Source organism: Rhamphochromis longiceps, linkage group LG6 (assembly GCF_057381845.1).
Source record: "Rhamphochromis longiceps isolate RC_006_pf linkage group LG6, R_longiceps_female_GT1.1, whole genome shotgun sequence".
Lineage (NCBI taxonomy): Eukaryota > Metazoa > Chordata > Actinopteri > Cichliformes > Cichlidae > Rhamphochromis > Rhamphochromis longiceps.
Genome location: NC_140562.1, coordinates 34,654,228 through 34,676,513, shown reverse-complemented (window position 1 = coordinate 34,676,513; position 22,286 = coordinate 34,654,228). Strand labels below are relative to the sequence as shown.

The window sequence follows — 22,286 nt, the reverse complement described above, 5'->3', positions numbered from 1 at the left end:
AGTGAAGAATTACACAACAATAACCCTTCTCAGTTTTGATTTTCACAGTTACATACTGCTCTTCTGACGCTCCTTGTTATGCTTTTTGGACTTCTTTGCCATTTATAGTTATCGGAGTGCTACACGGTAAAGCATGTCATCCACCCAGAGATAAGAACGCATGCCACACAGGCGTTTCACATGCCTGTCTATCAATAAGAGGCACAGAGAGGGTTTTGAACGCTACTAGCGATTACTGTAGCTCGTGTTGAGTACATTACCAAAGGTGGTTATAAAAAGGTCAGAAGCAGGAAAGGACAGTGATAAAATAGGTGACAAACTATTTATCATCATCATAATCTCTTCCTTTGGTGTTTGAGGTTTTATGCTGTTTAAGAAAAAAATTGATTTAGCAGCCAGACCAGTGACAAACTGGTTTACATGCCGAGAAGCACAAGTTCAGTAATATCCAGTGATAGAAATGTGGTGATAGTGGTCAACAGAACAGTTCATGGTTTGGTTTTTTTTGTTTTTTCTGTTTTGTTTCTTTTTGTTTGTTTTTTGTTTTTTGGGGGGGAGGGGGGGGGGGTCCATGTCAGTGGGTCAGGATGAGAGAAGGATGGAAGGAGTAGAGGAGTGGTTTTAAGTGGAGGGTTATCTGGGGTTGTCTGCTAAGATATTTACATTTATCTCTCTGGGACTGGAGGAGAAAGCTGTGGTCTCCGATGTCTGGAGTTTGTTAACTAAATGCCTAACAAGCCAGACAGACAGACCCACACATCAGCACTGTGTCCCGCTCTGCCCTCACCGCTTCTTTACCAGACAGCCGATGGCCATCTGTGGAAAAATGCTTGCATATAGACTAGAAAAAAGCAGTGAATGAGACTTGTGTGTACATGCATGAGGTTGGTGTAACGCGAATTAATATTTGTGCCAGCTCTTCAGCAACAGCTCCCTGATAAATAATATATTGGCATATCAGCAGAGCTGAAAACACACTACGTGCATAGCTCAGTTGATTTCAAAATGGTTGGACTGCAAACATGGCAAATTACGCTTAATGCCTTATTTCCACATAATCCAGTAATAATCCTGATTATAGCTTTTAACAGAATACACTGAACTCTAATCACTCTCAGAAATATTCGGCCATGTTGTGCTTTGTTGTACGTCCTCGACGTCTCCCAGGTGCAGCTGCGTGTATCGCTCAAGGCTGCTGTAAACGAGTAGCATGTGAATAAGTGACAACTGATGTATGTGTAGACGAGGGTTTGAGATGAGACACGCAGATATACATTACGCAGATAAAGAGGAAAAGGGGGCGGGGGGGCTCTGCTTTGTCCTGTGAATAGAACTGATTAAATGGACAGATGTCCTGATAGTCATCATGCAAACTCCCAGAATAAAAGGCTGTGTGTGTCTGTGTGTTGTGACTTCCTAACTTTTACTCACGCAGCCTGAATCAGGGCTCCTCCTAGTTCCCTCCCCAAACATGCAGTGTTTGTTGAAGCACACACTCACGCACACATTACTGGCATAATGGCTGTAATGGCTTGCTCTTATGTTCTTATCAACACCATCCACACTGACCCCCACCCCTACACATATGCACACAGACAGATATACTCTATGCAGCACTTACATGTATCCAACAGTCTTAAAGAGCATAGCAGAGAGCTGTCTAGCCCATCTTGCAACTTGGTGCAGTGAAGCCCTGCTCTGGTCCCTTGAGTTTGTCTCCTGTAAGCGTCCCAAGAGAACGTTTCTGAGTCTTGGTTGCTCCACTAAGTCTACTGCCTCCTAATGTCTCTCCACCTTTCCCTCCAGGCTAGCTGAAAGACAGCCCCTGCTAATGGAGCAGTGATTGTGTTATAGCCACAATTATCTCTTTTTACCTCTCAACTCTGGTCCATTAGCAGGATAGATAGTACCTGGGGCTTGTCTTCAGTCACAGAATAAGGTACTGTCAGGATGATGGACTACATGAGCTGAGAGAGGTCCTGGAAATGCCATTATACCACCACCATGCCTTTTATCGCCAGATGAAACTTATTGTAATGTAGGCGAGACAAGTATCCATACCTAGATTTATTAAATACATGCAGATGATAAACCTCCTCGTTGTTGACCCGTAATTTTGAGATGATCAAGACTCAAGCCAAATCTGTCACGGGTGGAGGCCAGCACCCCAAAGACAACAGAATACTGCCTACATCTAGCTACTGAAGCAAGGGTGTTACAGACGAAATAATAATTTAAATCGAATAATTTAAATAGCTTGACATCACAAGTAAAGAGAGATGCCATATTTTATTTGTTAGGGTGCACTGCTCCTCTAAGAGCCTTTAGACCTTTGATACATAGTTACAATGGGCTACACATTCAATGCTTTGTTTAAAGAACTCCCCCAATCTGCATGAACTTGCCTGAGGCTATTGAACAAGACAAACAACTACCACACTGTATTTCATGTTTTGCTGTATACACAGCCGCCCTGCCCTATTGTTCCTTTTTTATTTATCTAATTATGCTTTTGTTTCCTCTTTGTTACTTTTTCCTTTGTAGACGAGCTCACCTGCGGCTGTGTCTGGAGCGGTTGAAGGCCCTCATACCCCTAGGACCTGACTGCAGCCGTCACACTACCTTGGGCCTGCTCAACAAAGCCAAAGCACACATAAAGGTACATATGATTACCCAGCTCTTAGCTAAAGCTGGTCCTGTTTTTTCTTTTTCTTTTTTTTTGTGATAAACAGAACAAAGAAACTGCAAGCTTTAATGATAATGATATTAATGACGATGCCTTTCTGAAGGTTTTTAAACTGAGTGGTTACCAGCTGACTATGAAAACCTTATTATTCATTTGGTCAGAAAAAAAAATGAGGAAAAGAAAGGGTGCAAATTACCAAAGACTCACAAGTTGGTGCCTCATGATTGGGTTAAAAATATGCGAAGAGAGATTTTTCAAAGGTTAATGAGCATCAGTGCTCATGCAGAGCCAGTCCTGTTGGTGTCCTCTGAGAACCAGCCCCCATTTAGACAGATTTCTGAATGAGATGTTAGATAGTGTTGTGTGGCAAAGCATTTCAGTTGAACTTGCCTGAGAACGGTCAGTCCGTTAAGTATTTTGGCCCGAGTAATTTGATGTTGTCTTGGGTTCAACATCAGGCTTCTTGTGGTGTAACTGGTTCTAGACTGGGCACTCAATTACGGATCAGTGGGAAAAAGGTATTCAAAGCAGGTGCCAGAAAGGACTTTTTTCCATTTGGAGATGCACTTAAAATTAAGCCTGAAACCCACTGCTATTTTCTGGGACATATTTTCTTTAAGCATTGGCTCAGAAAGACGTCTGCTGTTTGAAGAATGCCATGATCATGAAGGAAAATACACCATCACACACTTTCACCTGCAAAGGGCCTCAGAAAATGACCGAATATTCACCTGATGTAAAATTCTGTTCAGAACTTGTGGACTGGAGAACTTCTCCCCCCCCCAAAAGAAAACAAGGCTTTGTGCCAGTTATTCAAATGAAGGGTTGTTAGATAGATCACTGAATAATTTGAAAGGTGAAAGTATTACAGTTTTTCTCAGTCGCTTTGGTGCATTTCTCACAACAGAATTGAACTCTCCACCACTACTAAGGCACTTCTCAAAACAATTAGTGCAAACTGCAAAACATGGTGGATAACTTGCAAAAGTGAGTCACTCCATCAAAAAGAAAAGTCAGGTGTCCAAAATAAGTTGTCAATGCATCAACAACAAATCCCTTGAGCAAAACAGATAATACATTCATCAAAAGCAAGTACTTATATCAATCAAAGTGTCAGGGCTGTCACAATTACAAGTCATTACACCAGCACCTTTGGTCACAAAATCAAATGGTTTGAACATGTTCTCATTGTGACGGATTTCTTTGTAGGTGCTTCCCAATGACATGTCAAGTCTGGACAGCATGCATGGCATGTTGAAAACCATAAATTGTAAAGGAAAATCAAGACACTCCATATGCACTCTTGATAATATTTAATTGAAACTGTTCACAGCATTGTGCAAACTGGGGAAATACAGTAAATCAAACATTTTACAGCAAACATAAACTCACTTAGACAGTAAACCTCACTCCAGTGGTTATGAAACAAAAAAACAAAACTGAAAAACAGACACTGCTGCATATCAATCATTGATATCTAGACGCTCCCGTCTGTCTGCCCACATATTTGCATCAACATCACAGCGAATGTCAGCTCTATCGATGCATCGGGGAAAGTATCTTCTGGAGTGTCAACTCCACTCTCTGCAGGACTCTGCTGTGATGTCATCACAAGCTGCATCCATAGCTGCTAGCAGGGTCATTTGGGTATGTGGATGCCTGTCATATACCTTCCACCTCCAGAAAGAGAAAAACTCCTCAATTGGATTTAGGAATGGAGTGTAAGGAGGAAGAAACTCCATAAGTATCCTGTCGTGTGCTGCAAACCACTGCCCGACTACAGCAGAGTGATGGAAGCTAACATTATCCCAAACCACTACATACATTGTCCGATTGTCACCAGGATCATCCCTTTCATTTTGTGGGATTAGGTCCCTATAAAGAGCGTCCAGAAAAGCCAACCGGTGTTGTGTATTGTATGCACCAATACGAGGAATATGGGTGTGAACGCCATTTTCTGAGATTGCTGCACACATTGAAATATTTCCTCCTCGTTGGCCTGGGACATCAATGGTGGCTATTTCTCCAATGTGATTTCGTTCACGCCTTTTGCAAGATTGAATCCCGCTTCGTCAAGATATACAAACGTGTGCAGGGGTTTCATGGAAACTCCTTAAAAATAGGGTTTTCAAAATGGGTGTACAAAGTGTTTGACAAGATGTTCAACAATTTTGAGTGCACTGACACAAGCAATGAAATGAAGACTATTAGTTGTGAGGACAATGACTATTCAGCCGGTACAAGTATGAATAATTGTGACATTCATGATAAAAGAAAGGAGATAGTGATGAATAGGAAGTCAAACGTGACCATTCTTTAGATATTTGTACTCACTCAACTGCTTCATGTCCAAAGGCATTTGCCTTTGGACGCAGTGAACGTGAAACCGCCACAGGGTTGTGCCAAAACGACTACATGTTGTGGTGGTTGAACTAACTGTTGTGCAATGTTTAATTCTGTTGTGAGAAATGCACCAAAGCGACTGAGAAAAACTGTAGGACATGGTGTGTCATGTCATTCGTCACACATGAAAAAATATTTTGCTTGGAAAGACCAAACTCGTGTTTACCTTTATGATAAAATGAATCCACAGTAATTGTGCAGGCAGTGTAACACTTCACACTTTGTTATCCACTTTAAAAGCAGGCATGTGACTGCCTGAGAGTGAGCAGTCTGTAAGGGGAAAGCGAGGCATAGCATGCACTCACGTAACAGACAGGACATGTACAAAGGCGATATTGTTGTTGAGGTGGGCCTCCGCCAGCTCTGCCGCTCGCACTTCTGCTGCTGCTGTCAACTTGAGTCTCTTCATCGCTTATTGATGGCCTATTGTTTTGGTCTGTCGCTGGGAGTCACGCTCATTAATGTTGGCACCCATGACATAAGGCTGCAAGGTTACATCACAATGTGGCTGTATCGGGCCCTGCCACGGCCTTCATTTGTATCATAATGGTGCAAGGCGTAAACAAGCCGACACGGTGTAAACAAGACAGGTGAGGAAAATCATTTAGGGGTGTCGTCGCTGACAGCAGGAAAATCCGAGGGGACAAACTTGTTTAATTTGCTGAATACTAAAGAGCTTCTGGGGCATTGTCCATGTGTTTGTTCACACCCTTTTATGGAGGCTCGATGGCTGTGAATTCTCTGGACAATTACCTTTTCTGTTCTCACATGGGCTCAATCTGACACCAGAGTTTGTGGGGAGCTGGCGGAGAAAAGTCCGTTTAGTCTGAGCCCATTGATTCAGACATTTGTGTTCTCACATGAATGTATGAAAAAGGCCTGTTTCTTTGCTGGCTATTCATTTGTCTAACCTCTTTTCTCAGCATTATTTTTATGAGGCTTTCCTCTTGCTTACACACTTAACCCTCCTGTGCGTTCTCCAGGATATTGGCAAGCCTTGAAAAGCAATGAATTCATTTACAAGCTAGTAAGACTTCAGAAAGTATTAACAAGGATCGAGTTTCTTTTGCAAAGCAGCTGAATGTCTTTCTTCCTCCCTGTCATAGACAGTAAAGTTTTTTATAACTAATGATCCCTACAAGTCATGAATATGATTATTTAGCACAACACAATGTCTATAATATCTTTTGGTGAAGACTCCTCTCCTCTTCTCTTTCACCTCACCAGAAACTTGAAGAGGCGGACAGGAAGAGCCAGTACCAGCTGGAGTCTCTGGAGCGCGAGCAGAGGCACCTTCAGCGTCAGCTGGAGTTGCTGAGTGGAGGCAGTGGTGCTGCAGCCCAGAACAGCCCAGGGGAGGGAGAGAGGATACGCATGGACAGTGTGGGCTCCACCCTCTGCTCCGACCGCTCTGACTCTGATCAAGGTATGTAAGGTGGCATGCATGATTTTTAATTAAGCATCTACACGGCTATCAAAACATGTTTTCACACATGGATAAATTCACAAGGGTATTAGCTGCGCTCCGCTATCTGCCATCACAAGGACTTTACAATAGGGGGCCAGCAGGTTAAAAAACAGCTCATTTCTAGTATGAGTACACTGGACATTTGTGCTCTCACATGCACCTCTGTCATGACTGCAGTGCATGTGTGAAAACAGCTAGAGCCTCCAGCTGCTGTCGGTCTAATTTTATAGCACTGAGGTTGGGTTGGTCAGAGCTCCTCTGAGACTGCATGTCGAGGTGCTGATGAAGGACATCAGATTTAAAATGCAAAATGTTTCCTGAACTGAAGCAAAACCAACATGGTGTCTGTTTGTTTGTAACGATGTCAAGTATGAGGGACATGTTTTCCTTTGTATTTTATGTTAAAATGACTCTAACCTAACAGAGAAGCATTAAAGCCATCATTAGTGTGTCACCCTGGTTGTGAGGTGACAATTTTAACCACTGAAAATGAAACTGACTACAATCTCCTTTCTTTTCATATTCTGTATTTTTGTTTTCATAAAGTGCTGTGGCACAAGCCAGATACTGTGTAAGATACTGTGTCATCATACAGTACAGCATGTTGCTGTATAAGTAAGGCTTTTCTCTAAGATATTGTATCTTTAAAAAACTCCAAAACAAACAAATTTCTGGCACCGCTTTTATCCAAAGGAGAAAACAACATGGCAAACAATATAAAACGTAGGAAGTTTCTTAAAATATCCAGAAATAAAGTATCAGCAGAGAATAGTTTTCTTAATAATCCTCAATGAAAGTGGAAATATGTTAAATTGATCTGTTCTTCTCCCCTTTCATCATTTTTCCATCCTACAGAGGAGATTGAGGTGGACGTGGAAAGCACGGAGTTCTCCCATGGAGAGCTGGACAGTGTGAGCACAGCCAGCACCAGCGACCTGGACGACCACAGCAGCCTCCAGAGCATGGCCAGTGATGAGGGCTACTCCTCCTGCAGCGTCAAACTTGCCTTCTCCTCCTAGAGCCCCGCCCCACCGACGTGACCATCACATTCCTGCCAAACTCGCCTGCCCTCCCATCTGTTATATCCATCCAGCCATGCCTATGAAACACACACATCCAGTCTCATCTCCGATGACTGGCACGCACCCAGCTAATAGTGTCCCCCCTTTGCTCCCAGCCTTTTTTTTTTTTTTTCTCTTTTTTTTGCCCCACGCTTCCCCTCCACGCTGCTCAACCCACTTTCGGAGGCGTTCCAGTGAGAGCTCTTTCTCGCCTCTGAACTTTGAACCGCTCCGACCAACACTGACACCAGGGACCCAAACACAGACTGCCAATTGGTTCAAATCTTATTTTAAAAGGAGGAGCAGAGACGTAGACATCATCTTGAAGTTTGAAGCCACAACATAAAATTAACTGTTGATTTTTATCTGCTATTTCCACACACCTTTAAAATCCCCAAATGCATTTCAAATTACACAGCCCCAAATATGACTAAAATGCTCTTTAATTAATATAATTGTCTGTTTGGTTCTGTCTAATGTGGGTGTTTGCCTATATCTTATTATTCTGGCGTTGGGCCTGGCTAAATCTGGACTGGATTGAGGCTGAACTTTGCCATATCTACACAGCTCGTCCCCGCAGCCCTGAATTTCTTCCTCGTCTTATCGAGGTTTTTCTTTTCTTTTCATATTACCTGTGCTCTACACCACAGAAGCTCTGACCCTTGAATTGGTGCTATTGTGAAATAAACCCACCAACCAACCAATGGGGGAAGCAGATCAGATCCACCACTAAGCTTTTAAAGCGAACAAAGCGCATCTGTCGTGATTGTTTCCGACCACACACGGAGGAAAACAAGCCACAAAAACGGAGGGAAAAAAATAAGAAAACATTCCTGTCGGATGTGGGTGCTCAGTGCATTTTCAAAGAGTGGAAATTGTAACTTTGTGTGTGTGTGTGTGTGTGTGTGTGTGTGTGTGCGTGCGTGCGTGTGTTTTGGTTTCTTTCCCCTCGACAAGCAGCTACTACAAGCTATCCTGCACTTATCTACTTTAGAGCTGTCCATAGAAATGGCACAAACCAAGAAGGAAGAAACACACACACACAAAAACAACAGCAACAAGGGAAAAAAATCCAAACTACAAGCTTTGGAACAGATGTCCAACTTCTCTCCAGCAGTAACAAGCAATAACTCGTGCAGTTTTTTGTTTCGTCAGTTTGAACTCCTTCCCGTTTTTTGTTTGTTTTTTTTCTCCCTCAAGACTCATGTGACCGTCCACATTTTTTTTTTTTTTTTTTTTTTTTGTACATACAGATAGCTTAATAAATAAAACTTTAAAAATGAGTTCAAAAAAAGTAGTGCTTACAGATAGAACTATTGCCTCTGTTGCTGTTTGACCTGTGTTTATTGTGCATTTTTAAATTGAAAGTTTAGAACAATTTTTATCCTCCGATAAAATTTGCTGATGGAAACGTTCAAACGCTACCCTCTCTGTCCCCGCTCCCCGCCCCGAGGAGGTAAAAGGAACGATATCCTCGATAGAAACAGTAGAACGACTTTCCATCCAGTTGTAAACAGTGATCTAAAATGGCATTTGTTGGAAAATGCAGACTTTGTTTCTCACTGTTTTCTTTTTGTTTTTGTTTTTTGTTTGTTTGTTTTTTTGTTTGTTTTTTTAATCAATTAGACAGTTTTTATTCTCTTGTTTGTGAATGGCGGTTTAAGTAAAAAGAAAAAAAATATATTATATGGCATTCCAATGGTGGTCAGGTGATCTGTGGAGGGAAAGTTTGAAGTGTTGGAAAAAGAAAACGGGTTGTATGATGTCAATGTACTCCATCCCTACTCCACCGGCATTAAGAATTGCACTTCGGCTGCAGTTCGCTTTGTTTTTCTTTACCACTGTCGTGTTGCGCTGCCAACCATTATTTTGTGTGTGAGAGAAAAAAAACTAAGAATATGATGAATATTTATTCTGCAATCCCTCAAAGAACACACAATGGGGAGAAGGTTAACTTATTTTGTTTCTGTCTTATTTTACTCTTCTCTTTGATGTTTATTCCTCACTCCTTATTTTAAAAAAATGTATATTTTATGGATTATTGTTAAGGTTTGTTTTTTTTTTTCTTTCTATTTTTTGCCGGGTGGGTGGGAGAGTGGTTAAGAAAATGTAGCCATTTTTTTGTTTTCATTTTTTTGCTGTTTTATTCAATGGACACTTGAAATGTAATTGGCCCGTAAGCTGCTCCTAGTGCTGAGCCTCGCCTGTTTAGAGTCACCAGCCTTGTTCGGGGCTGACTCCCCAGCCACACACCAGGCCTGTGAGGAGCATCACAGACCTGAAACAGGAGCACAGGCTGAACCTTTATACCCATTCTGCTGTCGCAAGGTGAAATGCTCTCGACTTTGTTTCTGGGTCTGTACTGAGGGGAGCTAATTCTGCACAAGACTCACCCATAGCCAAGACTTTACTGGCAAATATTGAGCCGGCTGCTATGAAATAAAAGGGGTCTAAAACTCCGCTTTCCTCTATTAGGAGGATTGTAGTCTCTATTAGACTTGTTTTAGTTGACAAAATGTGTCTTACATTTACAACTCCTCCGACTGAGCATTTAAAGAAATAAAAACACAAAAGAACAAAACCTTCGGTTTCTCTGATGGACATCGTTACAGTGTAGAGTTCGACATGTACGCTCTTTGCGGAGCTCTGTTGAGGTTGTTGGACTTGGCACTAAATCAGAAAGTCACCACTTTTGGTGCTCAGATATTTAAAAAAAAAAAAAAAAAAAGCCAAAACCACCTCAGAACACCTCAGTGTCCTCTCTCTTTATCTCTTTCTCTCTCTCTGTGGAGGACAGTTTACATTTATTCTGCCCCGTTTTAAGTTATTACCTTTATCTGATCTTTGTTTCTGCTTTCTTCTTATGTTGGTTTTATGAAACTGCACTGCTGACACGACAAAGGTCTCAGTGTTCTGCGACAAATGAATTTCTCTTCTTGTTCAGACCTCGATCAGTTCTTTGCAGTGTTTTAACCTGCTCACACAGTACACAATGTTGTGTTTTACTATGATGGGACAAACTGAGTGTTTATCACAAAATGTGTGTCATTTTGTCCCACGTTGTAAAATGCTGAGATGCGAGATGATTCCAGGACGGGTTAAAAACAAAAACAACACTAAAAGAACTGGTTTTACTGAGGCCAGGTCTGTCCTCACTCATGTGAGTCTACTATGTGTGTGTGCATGGGTGTATGTATGTGTGTGATCTCTGTGTTCTTACTAAAGCTGAGCTTTAGAAAGGCACCTAGTCCATGACTAGTCTGCACAGATGTCAGTGGGCTGTTTGCCACTTTGATACTCAGTAAATATCACACTTCTGAAGGCTGTTTGTCATTTTTAAAAAAAGACAAGCTCTTCAGCGTACGATGCAAAAACAAAAGATGTTCAGTCCAGTGCAGAATAGTCCTGGATCAGCTGATTGAGAGGTCTGACAAAACATTTCTGGCCATGCTGCAAAATTCATTAGCATATCCTCATCACAAAGTTGTATTTTTACCTGTGTTTAAGGTTTCAGTGGTGGTTAGGGGACAGCTTGGCCAGAAGTGCACCAGCCCCGTGAAGTGGAAGTTGCAGTGTCCTTTGTAAAACCCCACTCCACTCTGGTGTCAGTCTCTCTCAGGGGGTTGATTTGAGCAAACGGGTCCACGAAGTCAAGTTAGCCCAACCAAACAAGCAGTCCCAAGTGCAGTAGGGAGCCCTCCTGTTGTTCTGAACCTGTGGCCATCCTTTGTAAAACATGCACTCTGATGACGATTCTAGCTGTGTAAGTTGATGATGCAATACTTAAAATAAAAACACCAAGATTTTCAAACCTGAAGGACTGAACCGAGCTTTTAATACTGTGAAGTGTGTCACTGCTGAATGTATTGTAAAGCAAATGGCTTACGCCAAGTTAAATACAAGTCACCTGTTAATCACATGATTCCCATTTACCACATGTGCACAAATCTCGACAAAGCAGCAATTTTTTTTCCACAAGTGATGTGTCATTTTCATAATGAAAGAGTGTCTCTTAGATGTGACTAAGAACATAAATGTCTGAAGCCCTTTATTGGGTGGCTCGATGAATCACAGGAGTCAGAAGATAATTGTAGCAGCTCATAAAAACGAAAAGGTCTTCTACTAAAAAGCATTTCTTTTAGATTTCTCTAATTTTTATCTCTCTTCCATTAATTTAAATATTAATCAAACATCATAAGAAGCAATGATAACTCGGCTCGAACTGTTTATAGCTGACAGGCAAACAGGAATCCTTTGGGAAAAGGTTGCAAGAAGATTAGTCTACAGTTTAATGAGTCACAAGCCGAAACTGACACAGCTCATTCATCTGCTTTGAGACCAGCTGAACCCTGAGTACTTCTGTTAAGCCGAACTAGATTATGTTGTCTCATAATCATCCAAATCAAAATCAAAGGCCTCCCCCCCCCCACCCCCCCCCACCTGAAATTTCCGACCTTCAGGTTGATTATTTTCCTTGATAAATAGTCTAATTTGTAACTTGACTGCTTCTGTTTATATACATCCTTCATAAAGCCTTTTATAAACCACGTCAAACTGGATGTCTTGAAATGTGCGACAATATTAATATGAACTCTCATCATGCAAAGTGATTTTTAACAATAACTGTCAGAAAGTGATCCAGTTCAGTGATGCTGCTCAGCATCTCTTTTAGGGGCCGTGTTTTTCTAAACTGTAGAGCCAGCAGCGTACATGTGTTATAAATCTGTGACACGATGTCCATGGTTTCACAGGACTCTGGCAGGGAGAAATAGATTATGCCCCCCATCTGTAACACACTGCACTAACATCTGCTGCATGTATTATTATTCTTAGGAGATTAGAGCCTGTAAGAAACTATTCCGAAGCACGACTTCCCAAGATGTACAAAAGCACTGTGTAAGTGTGATAAGAAGATGTTCTCATGAGAAAGTCTCTGTAGCTACAGATAATCTGGGTTTTGATTAGAACTCCACATCAGCGTTTACTCCCATCGGCAGCGATGACTGTTATAAACTATAAAAGATATTTTAAAGTCAAACAACAACCTGGAAACTGTTGATGATGAAAGGACAAGCTTGTCTTTATATGTATTTGACAAAGTAGTAAAATACAAACTCTTCGCTTGCAGGTTTACTCTCATTTTTTTAAATGGCTTTTGTGAATGCATGTTGAAAATATAATGAATATAATGCCTTTCAGCTGGTCTTGCATCGCAGTAAATCTCACAGTTATCGGGCACAGCGTGTGTCACAAGAATGAAATTGCAAAAAAAGAGAAGACTCGTGTTTCTGCCCATCTTTTGAAAGACAGAACGTCCTTTCTGTCCTCCTTTTGAACTAATCTGGAACATTATGATAAAGCCATTTTGTTGTCAGTGTGGTATCTAATAGGGAGCTCTTATCAGTTTCATACTGTGCAAAATGCTGCCACCTAGAGGATAAAAGCTCAAAAATAAATAAAATTTCAAGTTCATCTTTCTGATCCTTTCATTACACGCACCGATTGAATATATAATTTTGTGAGACAACGCCAGTGCTACATATTTATATGACATTACATATCAGCACGTACACTAAAAACATCCAACATCCAATGAACAGTATTATCTACTAACTAAGACTTTTTTACATTTAAACTTCTTTTCTTTTTTAAATAATTAGACGTGCGTACACAGTGGATTTGAAACCACACAGTCAAGATGTGACTGAAGTGAAGACTTTCAGCTTTCATTCAGGGTGTTTTGCTTTAAATGTTTACAACATATTAAAGAAAAATAGGATGATAATGCCCGACAGACACTATGGGCAAATCAGGTAAAAAAACAAACAAAAAACCCCCCCACAATTCTCTAAATCTAAGCATTTATCTCATGTACGCATTACAGAGGTTACAGTGATAAATGAAGTCAGCCTAGAGATCACAGTGAGACATAATCTTGGGCTATACAGACTCTTTAGGCACTATTTTCTAATCTTGGATATTTATGATGCTGTTTAAACTCTGTGTTTGTGAGGGGCAGCCAATCAGAAGAAAGAAGACCCAGATGTTGTTTATTATATTATGGTCAAATAGAAGCATGGAAAAAACAGCGATTTTGAATTCAGTGAAGTCTAGCATAGCACCAACCACCTGGTGGCACAAGAGGCTTGAAAATAAGCAAAAACATGGAAGGGGTGAAATTGCAGCACTGTAACCTGTGGTTGCAGAGTGGATTTAATATGTGTGTTAATAAATGTGCATTGTCCCTTCTTTTAACAAATAAGTGTATCAAAGAAAGAACTATTTTATATCCTGTTACGCTACTTTCTGGCTTTTGTTATTTCTCTGGACCCTGGTATGGCCTGAATCTGCCTCTGCTGCTCTCTGTTTGATTTCCTGCCTGTGACTTCAATGAAAGAAACCTTGGTTCTTTTTTTGCACCGCCGTGCATTTACCCTTGCTTTTAGGTTAATAAAATAGCAAATTTTTAATAACCTTTAGCTACTAAGTCATTAGCTGTCGTTATTAGAATATTAGTGAGGCTTTTGCAAGTCTTCTGGTATAAATGTTCTTAACTTTCCCAGCTTCTTAAACACCATCCACTAAGGTTAAAGGTCATCTTTACTTAACTATTGTCTCTTGTGCTCTTATTGTCCTTTTACTTTTATTGTTGTACTTTTTTTAATATACATTGTTTCTGTTTCAATGGCATTTATTTTCTTATTGTTAAGCACTTTGTGCAGCATGGTCTGTCTGGAAATGTGCTATATAAATACATTTGACTTTGACCTTGACCTACCTATAACAGTGATGTTTGTAATGTCATTTAGTCCTTGTGTATCTAAAGGCAACGTTCATACTTCTTACAAATTCAGCATTTCAGGCTTTAGAGTTTAACTTTCTTTTGAATCTAAACTAAAAACAGGACCCAGAGAGAGCCTGCAGTGAGCCTATAGTACTGAATCAACACGTCGATTTTCCTCTTTTGAACCACTGGGCTGCACTCAAGTATTAGATATTTCACAAATAAACACTTTGAGCCACTACGTGAGCCGAGGGCTACAAAGATGTTCTTTTACTGTGTATGATAGGGCAGTGTGTTGTGTTTTCCGGTCTGATCTGCAGTAAAAATCACAGATTAGAGCATTTCTGAATTGAACTTCTTCCTCAGAAAACCAGAAAAGCAGTCTACTTCATAATAAAACTGAAACAATTTCATCCTACACAATTTTCACAATAATTTTTGTTTATCAAAAGCAAAGTGATACCTTTGCGAACGATAACACGGTCCTATTAACAGTCATATTTTTTATGTTTAGTGGCTGCTTGTAAAAAACACTTTAAAAACAGTTCAGTCCTCTAAGCTGACAATCAAAAACCTAAACTTTACTTAAAAAGACAAAAAAACTTGTGAATCAAGAATTAGAACTCAGTAGTTCTCAGCCCGCCATTGAACGAATATCAAAAAGCTGACTTTCCACTAAGATGAGGGTTCAGCAGTGATGAAGGATATCACGACTTAGTCATTATGTGCTGCACTTGAATCTAGATGGTGCATCAGATTTAACGGATTTCATCATCTGACGTAGTAGCGCTGGATGATTGGCCAGAGACTGATTATACCTGAGTCACCACGTAAAAGAGCCGCTGGTGCCGACAGTTTTCTGTCGTTCTGGAGCTGAAACTGAGTTTAAAGAGTCTGTCGAAATGAAGCAAATATCCCAGAGACAGATGCTGGAATCTTATTTTCAGCCATTAACGCCAGTTTGTCTAACGTGTGAACCATACGCTTGTGAATTAAAAAAATAAATAAAAGTGTGACTTTTGGAAGCCGTGATTTTATTTCCAAGTAGCTTGCACTTCAGTCAAGGTCACATCTTACTCCCATAACACCAGAGGTCCTTAAATTTTGTGGCAAGACATAAGAGAGAAGGGTTGTAGTGAGGAATATCAAAGGAGGGGCTCTGCTCTACTTTCACTCCCCTCATGACTCATACTCTGGACCTCATCTCCATATTGTAGTTGTTCTTCACCCCCCCACCCCCTCTTCCATTGCTGAGAAGCAAACCCAGGCCACCAATTACTGCACTGAGAGAGCACCAGTGGGAGTCCATGGGGGATTATGAGGAGGTAAAAGCAAGAAGGCCATCGGGGCTGAGTGTGTGGAGATATGTTGGGGGTGGGGTTGCAGAGGGGTTCCTCCGGTGATGAGCATGAGTCATCATCCCCACAGCGCTTGGGCTTCTGACATCACAGCAGCCTTATCAGAGGAGGAACGCAATTCCCCACAAATGTCTTTCACAGCTGATGGATGAGGCAGCAGGGGGCTGATAGCAAAACAAATTATGCATCATATCTCTGAGGCATGCAGTCAAGACCTGAGGTGCGCTATAATAAGGTGACAGATGTGTGTGTGTGTGCAGCAGAGTGTCTGTGACATCCGTTTGACAGACAGCGAGGGAAATTGTAGTTGCAGGGAGAAGGACTGGTTTCGAGGCAGGTCGACGTCATGCCCCGACCAGGCTTCAGGGCACCCAATCACGACAAGCCCCTTTCTCTCTCGCTCTCTCTGTGTCTCTGCTGTGGGTTTATTCATGCCATCAGGATTAGGAGACCCAGCAGGCACGTAGGTCCTTCCCTCAGCTCACGTAGTCCAGTCTTTTCGGTCCTCAGCCAAAGTACTGTGAAAAGCCTGAATGGAAAATTTGTGCGTTGTGACCTGTGAGTCAGCCAGACAAATGAAATCTTCAAAAGGTGTCACGGAGAATCTCGCTAAGAGTTTGTTGATCAGGTAGATGAATCTGTGGGATGAAAAGAAGCTTTGACACACTGAGAGGGAGAGTGGATAGATTTCTGAACCGTGGCTGAACAGGAGTCAAGAAAGGCTGTGAATCCTGTGAACCAAGCTAAATTTTCAGCACCGTTTATCTCCTGCAATTTTTTAAAATGCCACATGTCAACACAGATCTGGATCAGCTCTTAAAAAAGAATCACTCGTCTGCTTGGAAGCTAGGCTAATTGCTAGCTCTGGTAAAGAAAACGATGAAAACCCATAACTTATGAACTTTTTTGTTTGCTAACAACCAGACAAACCAAACGGGTCACATAGCCTCATGGAGTAGAGGTAATAAATGTGAAAAAAAAAGTTTCAGAGCAGGGGTGGAGCAACTAAATAACTCAGAGACTTAAAGATAAATAAACTTTATGCTTAACAGATGGAAATGTCTGAGAAGATGTGAACTGTCTGTAAGGCAGTTTCTTCTTGAAGGAAATTTACTTCCATTTAAGGTTTATTTGCACCTTCAGTGAAGAAACTGCAAATGGGAATTCTCTTTTATTGCAAACCCCAGAAGGGCTTTGTTACCTCTAACCTGATTCTGTCTCACTAACAGCCAAACATGAGAAACACTACACTGAAGCTTCTTCTTCTTCTTTTTTTTAGCAATTCAGCAGGTACTTCAGAAACCATCGGGCCTTGCCAACAGAAATCAAAACGAGAAGTGACAGCTGCTTCCGTCTCACCAGTGAAAACCTCGTTAAAGTGGGATCGTGGCTGGTGGACATAATCAGATCAGTCATCGATTTAATAACACAGAAGAAATGATCATGCATCACTTTCTGCCATAAAGTCTCTTTTATTACCAGCCAGACTTGTATGTGAATGCTTCTATGGCTCTTTGTGTCTGCTGAAATTTTAATTGAGAATGGCCTTCGCTTGAATTTCAGCACAGGAAGCAGAAGATGCCTCGCATGCTTTCAGATGTGCGAGACGGTGTTTTATTTCTGGTTGCTGTCTTCGTTTTCATAGAGCAGTTTAGAGGAAAAAAAGTGGATGGAAAGGACGTTTCGGGGAATTTTCCTGTCAGCACTTTCAAACCTGCTGTGCTGTAAAAAACAGAAGGCAATGCAGAAATGTAAATATGCACCAATCACTCGCTGCATCACAAAGTAGAAGTCCAAAACTGATTTGTTCAGTTTCCTGTGGAACAAAGCAAAAGTGTGTTCATGTTAAGAACTGTTGAAATATAAATCTGTTTTATGATATGATGTGCACACTTTGTTCCAGAATTAAATATTCATATTATCTCTCTGTCTCTCTGTTGCGCTGTTTGTCTATTATTATTGTTTTTGGTGTGCATTGCCAGCCTGTTCTCGCTCTCAATGCAATTATTGCTGCTTTGTGTGAGTGACAGAACTGCCTCATTTAAACAAAAGGCAGCTTTTAATGCACCTGACTGTAACATTAGTGAGATGGGACTCACTCCTGACTTGTGATTTTTTCAGTGTGTGTGGTTAGTTCCGTGGTGTCTTCTCCTGAGCCTAACCATGTCCTGCTTTTGCCTAATCTAAAGCAGGGAAGAAGCAAAGGTATGAATGGATTCAAGGAAAACTAAAGAAATGAAAAGTGGAAGAAAAAAAACTTCACAAAACAGAAAGGTTATCACAAGATGCAAACCTACAGTGTCTAAATAGCAATATAAGCTACCATCAATCTGACCTCCTAACTGGGACTTTGTAGATCTCTAAAATTCGATTTTTCCCTCATTGCAACCAGATTACAGTAGCCAGTAAGTCAGCCAGTGCCAAAGGATAACTTGTGCGTAATAAGGTGAAGCAAGTGGCAATTGCATAACCCTTTTTTTGTTAGATCCTAATCATACACCCCAGGAGTTGCATAATTTTGAAGATGCTGGGCAAAGAAATGTCTGCATCATCTTCTTTAAGTTCAATAAATGTAAAGAAGTCCAGATGCTTTTCTTTCCAAACTCCTTAGTAGACTACGATGACCTGGATGACTGAGAACCTTCACATCTTAAATGTAATGAAACCAAATGACACCTGCCTTATGGTGCTCAAAACTCCCAAAAAATAAAAATTGAAAAACAGAAACAAAATGAAACGTCTCTTTCCAGAAATCATGTTATGAGCAGTTTCATACACAAGCTATTTTCTTCTACCAACACCTGCCAACGAAAATGAAAAAAAAAAAAGCATTAAAGATAGATAATATGTCAATTATCACAGGGAACATAATGGACACATTATTTGGTGGAGTGGACACGAGGTGCAGCTTTAAAAGAAGATCCTGGTTCAGTATTTGCCTTATGAGCATTTGTCCTCAGTGCAGTGTTGCTTCTATTCACGTCAGCTATCCGCCATCTTTGTCAGTGTTTCTTTCTGTAAGACTTGTGTCTAGTCTGGACTACTAATGCAGAGAAATGTAAATGAGCAGCAGAGGCTTGTGCATTATATGTACAACAGCTGCCACTCAGTACCTTTATTTGTGTCTCACAGCGTGGTAGATGGACAGCAATGACAAAGCTCCTCCTGTTGTGGGTCAGTAGGAAAGTCTTTGTCTGCTGGTCCCCGTCCTCCTCTTAACTCTCCTCTACCGTCTCTGTTTTGCTGAGCATCATCTCTTTAATGGTGATTGTTGCAAAGTAGCACTTTGCTGATGGAGTGATGTGTCATTTCCACTGCTGTGCCCCACACACAGGCACACAATTCCACATCGCTAACTACCACTGACACATGTGGGTGACACGCACACACACACTGCGCTGACTCCTTCACAATGTCACACAGACAGGCTGCCCTTGTTGAACACTCAAGGTTAGGTGGGAGTATTTTTGTCAAGCTGTCGTTACAATTGTGTAACTTCTTTTTGCACCTCACTATATATTTCTTTTGTAATCACCTCGTTCTTTTCCCTCCATCACGATATGTTCCTCATGATTTGTTCCTCTTGCTCTTTCACGTCTTTGTCTCTGTGTCATGTGGTGTGACATGTCGCAGTTTGGAGCCTCTGGTGAGGTGACGGCTTTTGGAGGCAGACTGCAGGGATCCAAACTCCCTGCCTGACTTATCCTTGACTGTGTCTCCTCGCCTCTCATTGCTACATTGCTCCTAATCCACCCTAAATGATTTGGTGACAGTGAAGCCCAGCAGTAAGTTGGGGCGGCTGCATAACACTTAAATGGGAAGGTCAGTCTTCTGTTTATGTGTATGTATGTATATATGTATATGTCAACGAATACATTCGGTTAGGGTTAGGTTTAAAGTTAGCTTAGCCAGTGCCTGAAGATTAATAAATATATTGATGAGGTTGCATGGCTACATGAATAAGGGTGATGTGCAGAGCTATAGAAGCTACAGAGGGATAAGGCTGATGAGTAACAGTAACAGTATTTCTTCATGCCAAGAAAGAGCAGTGAGGTGTGTGGTTGGAGTGATAGATGGGGTCAAAGTGGGAGTGGATTACATCAGGGATCTGCTCTGAGTCACTTCCTGTTTGTGATGGTGATGGACAGGTTGACTGATGAAGTCTCTGTGGACTGTGATTTTTGCAACATTGTGATCTGTAGAGAGTAAGTGAAAGGGAGCCTGGAGAGGTGGAGGTATCGTCTGGAGAGAAGAGGAATGAAAGTCATTTGAAAGGAATAAAAAGGCAGATAGTTGGAAAGGTGAACATACATGAGTTTAAATACCTGGGATCAAACATCCAAACTAACGGACAATGCACAAGAGAGGAGATTACAGGCAGGAATGTGTGGAGATGAATATCAGGGGTGATTTGTGAGAGAAGGATAGCAGCAAGAGTGAAAAGGAAGGTTTACAAGATAGTAGTGAGACCTGCTGTGATGCATGGTTGAGAGACGGTGACACTGACAAAAAGACAGGAAGTCGATGGAGCTTCCAGAGCTGAACATGCTAATATTTTCATTGGGAGTGACCAGAATGGACAAGATTAAAAATTAGTACATCAGGGAGACAGTTCAAGTTTAATGGTTTGAAGGCACAATTAAAGAGGAAAGGCGGAGATGTTTTGGATATGTGCAGAGGAGGGATAGTGGATATACTGGACAAACGATGTTGAATATAGAGCTGCCAGGAAGCAGGAAAAAAGGAAGACCACAGAGAAGACTTGTGGATGTGGGAATATAGTGAGATTTGGCAATCCCTAATGGGGTGAAATAGTAGTAGTAGAAGAAGAAGAGGAGAAGACAGCATAGCTGGCAACTTACGGTGTTAATCATACATGAGCTCAGTTTGGGTGCTTTAGTTTCAAGGTTTTGCCCTTTTGTCTGCCCACAATCAAGCTGCCGTGGCTGTCTGCAACACTGATACAAAAAAAACAGGATTTACTCACCTTGGCAAGTTAAAATAATATAATACAGTTTAGACATCTGCCAAAAGGGAAATTTTTCATTGGGGAACTTTACAAAAACTGTTTAAAAAAATACAGATAACCGTGACTAGTTGTAGTTCCTCTTAACTGTCAAGGGACCTGTTTAGCCCACACAACAGTCACATGATGCTGGCATCAAGCCGGTAAACAAAGCAGAGTACTTCATAATGCACTGTATATGAAAGATGGACTTAGCTACTGGCATGTCACTTGTAGGCTTGTGAACAGAGATGGGCAGTAACGCGTTACTGTAATCCGATTACTTTATTCAAGTAACGAGTAAAGTAAGGGATTACTATTGCAAAAACGGTAATTAGATTACCGTTACTTTCCCGTAGGAACGCTGCGTTACTAAAACCGTGTTTTTTTTTGCGAGAATGTCTCATGACAGTGACGTAAGCAAGTGCGAAGTTCGTGGCAACAGCTGTGTGCAGATCAACAATGGAGAATATATCGAGTGCGGGAGAGAGTATGAGCGTGCAGCGTTTAAAGCGTGGAAGTACTGACCTTAGTTTGAGTTTGATTCCATAAAAAGTGACAAAAACATTAGTGTCCGTCGTGCGTGGGAAAAAAACTTCTTTTTACAGCGAAAAAAACCCCTAAACTTCCAAGCAAGCACGAGTGCGCTACGACGTAATGGGAAATTCACAGAGAAACTCGCGGATTCTTCCACTGACCGCTGCGGCACACCTGCACCAGGGTAAACCTCCGCCTACTCCACTCCTGCTTTACAGGTGAAAATAGAGCAACAGGACCGCTAGTCTTTGATGTTATTTATTTTCTGCTGTGTTTTACTTGCGTCTATTTGAAAGACTGAGTGCAAACACACACAAAAAATATTTTATGTGCTGGAATGTGCAGAAAATAGGTTTAAATATTAAACAAATTTCTTCCAGTCAGAGAATATTGCATATAATTAAATTTTTGCTTGATGCATAAAGTTAAAAGAGACTTTTCCATTTGATTACATTTTGTATGATGGGTTATGTAGAAAAAGTAGAATTGGGCTGAAAGATCTATCACTTTATCACCTATTCAAGTTGTAAATCGTGTTTTAAAAAGTAACTAAGTAACTAAGTAATTAATTACTTTTGAAAATAAATAATCAGTAAAGTAACGGGATTACTTTTTGGGGGAAGTAATCAGTAATTAGTTACTGATTACTTTTTTCAAGTAACTTGACCAACACTGCTTGTGAACACCTTTAGCATTATGGCCTTCACCATTTTTTTAATGGAGCCTGATGTGGCCACATTTGAATGAGAGCCCAGGATGCTAACTTAACTTGCTAACACACATACACATACTATGTTCATATGTTAATTGGCATCAGCAAATAATTGTGGAATTAATTAATTAATTAAAAACCTGGAGCATAGTTATGGTTTTATTTGCTTTGGAAAGCATCGATATCACAAACATGGTCAAGAGATCCAGGTAAGCAGTCATCACTCACCTGTAAATAAAAGCAGGCAAACCCTTAGTAATGACTTATTTATA

General features: G+C 41.0%; 1 protein-coding gene across 2 annotated transcripts in view; it reads left to right on the top strand.

Annotated features, from left to right (window-relative positions):
* mxi1 (max interactor 1, dimerization protein) overlaps positions 1-10,389 on the top strand; it is a 32,315-nt gene extending 21,926 nt beyond the window's left edge. For both annotated transcript variants that reach the window (XM_085410365.1, XM_085410366.1), the window contains exons 4-6: positions 2,545-2,659; positions 6,317-6,515; positions 7,413-10,389. In XM_085410365.1, coding sequence (XP_085266491.1) covers positions 2,545-2,659; positions 6,317-6,515; positions 7,413-7,576 — 478 coding nt within the window. In that variant the 3' untranslated portion in view covers positions 7,577-10,389. The remainder of the gene's footprint in view (positions 1-2,544; positions 2,660-6,316; positions 6,516-7,412) is intronic.
* The last annotated feature ends 11,897 nt before the right edge of the window (positions 10,390-22,286 follow it).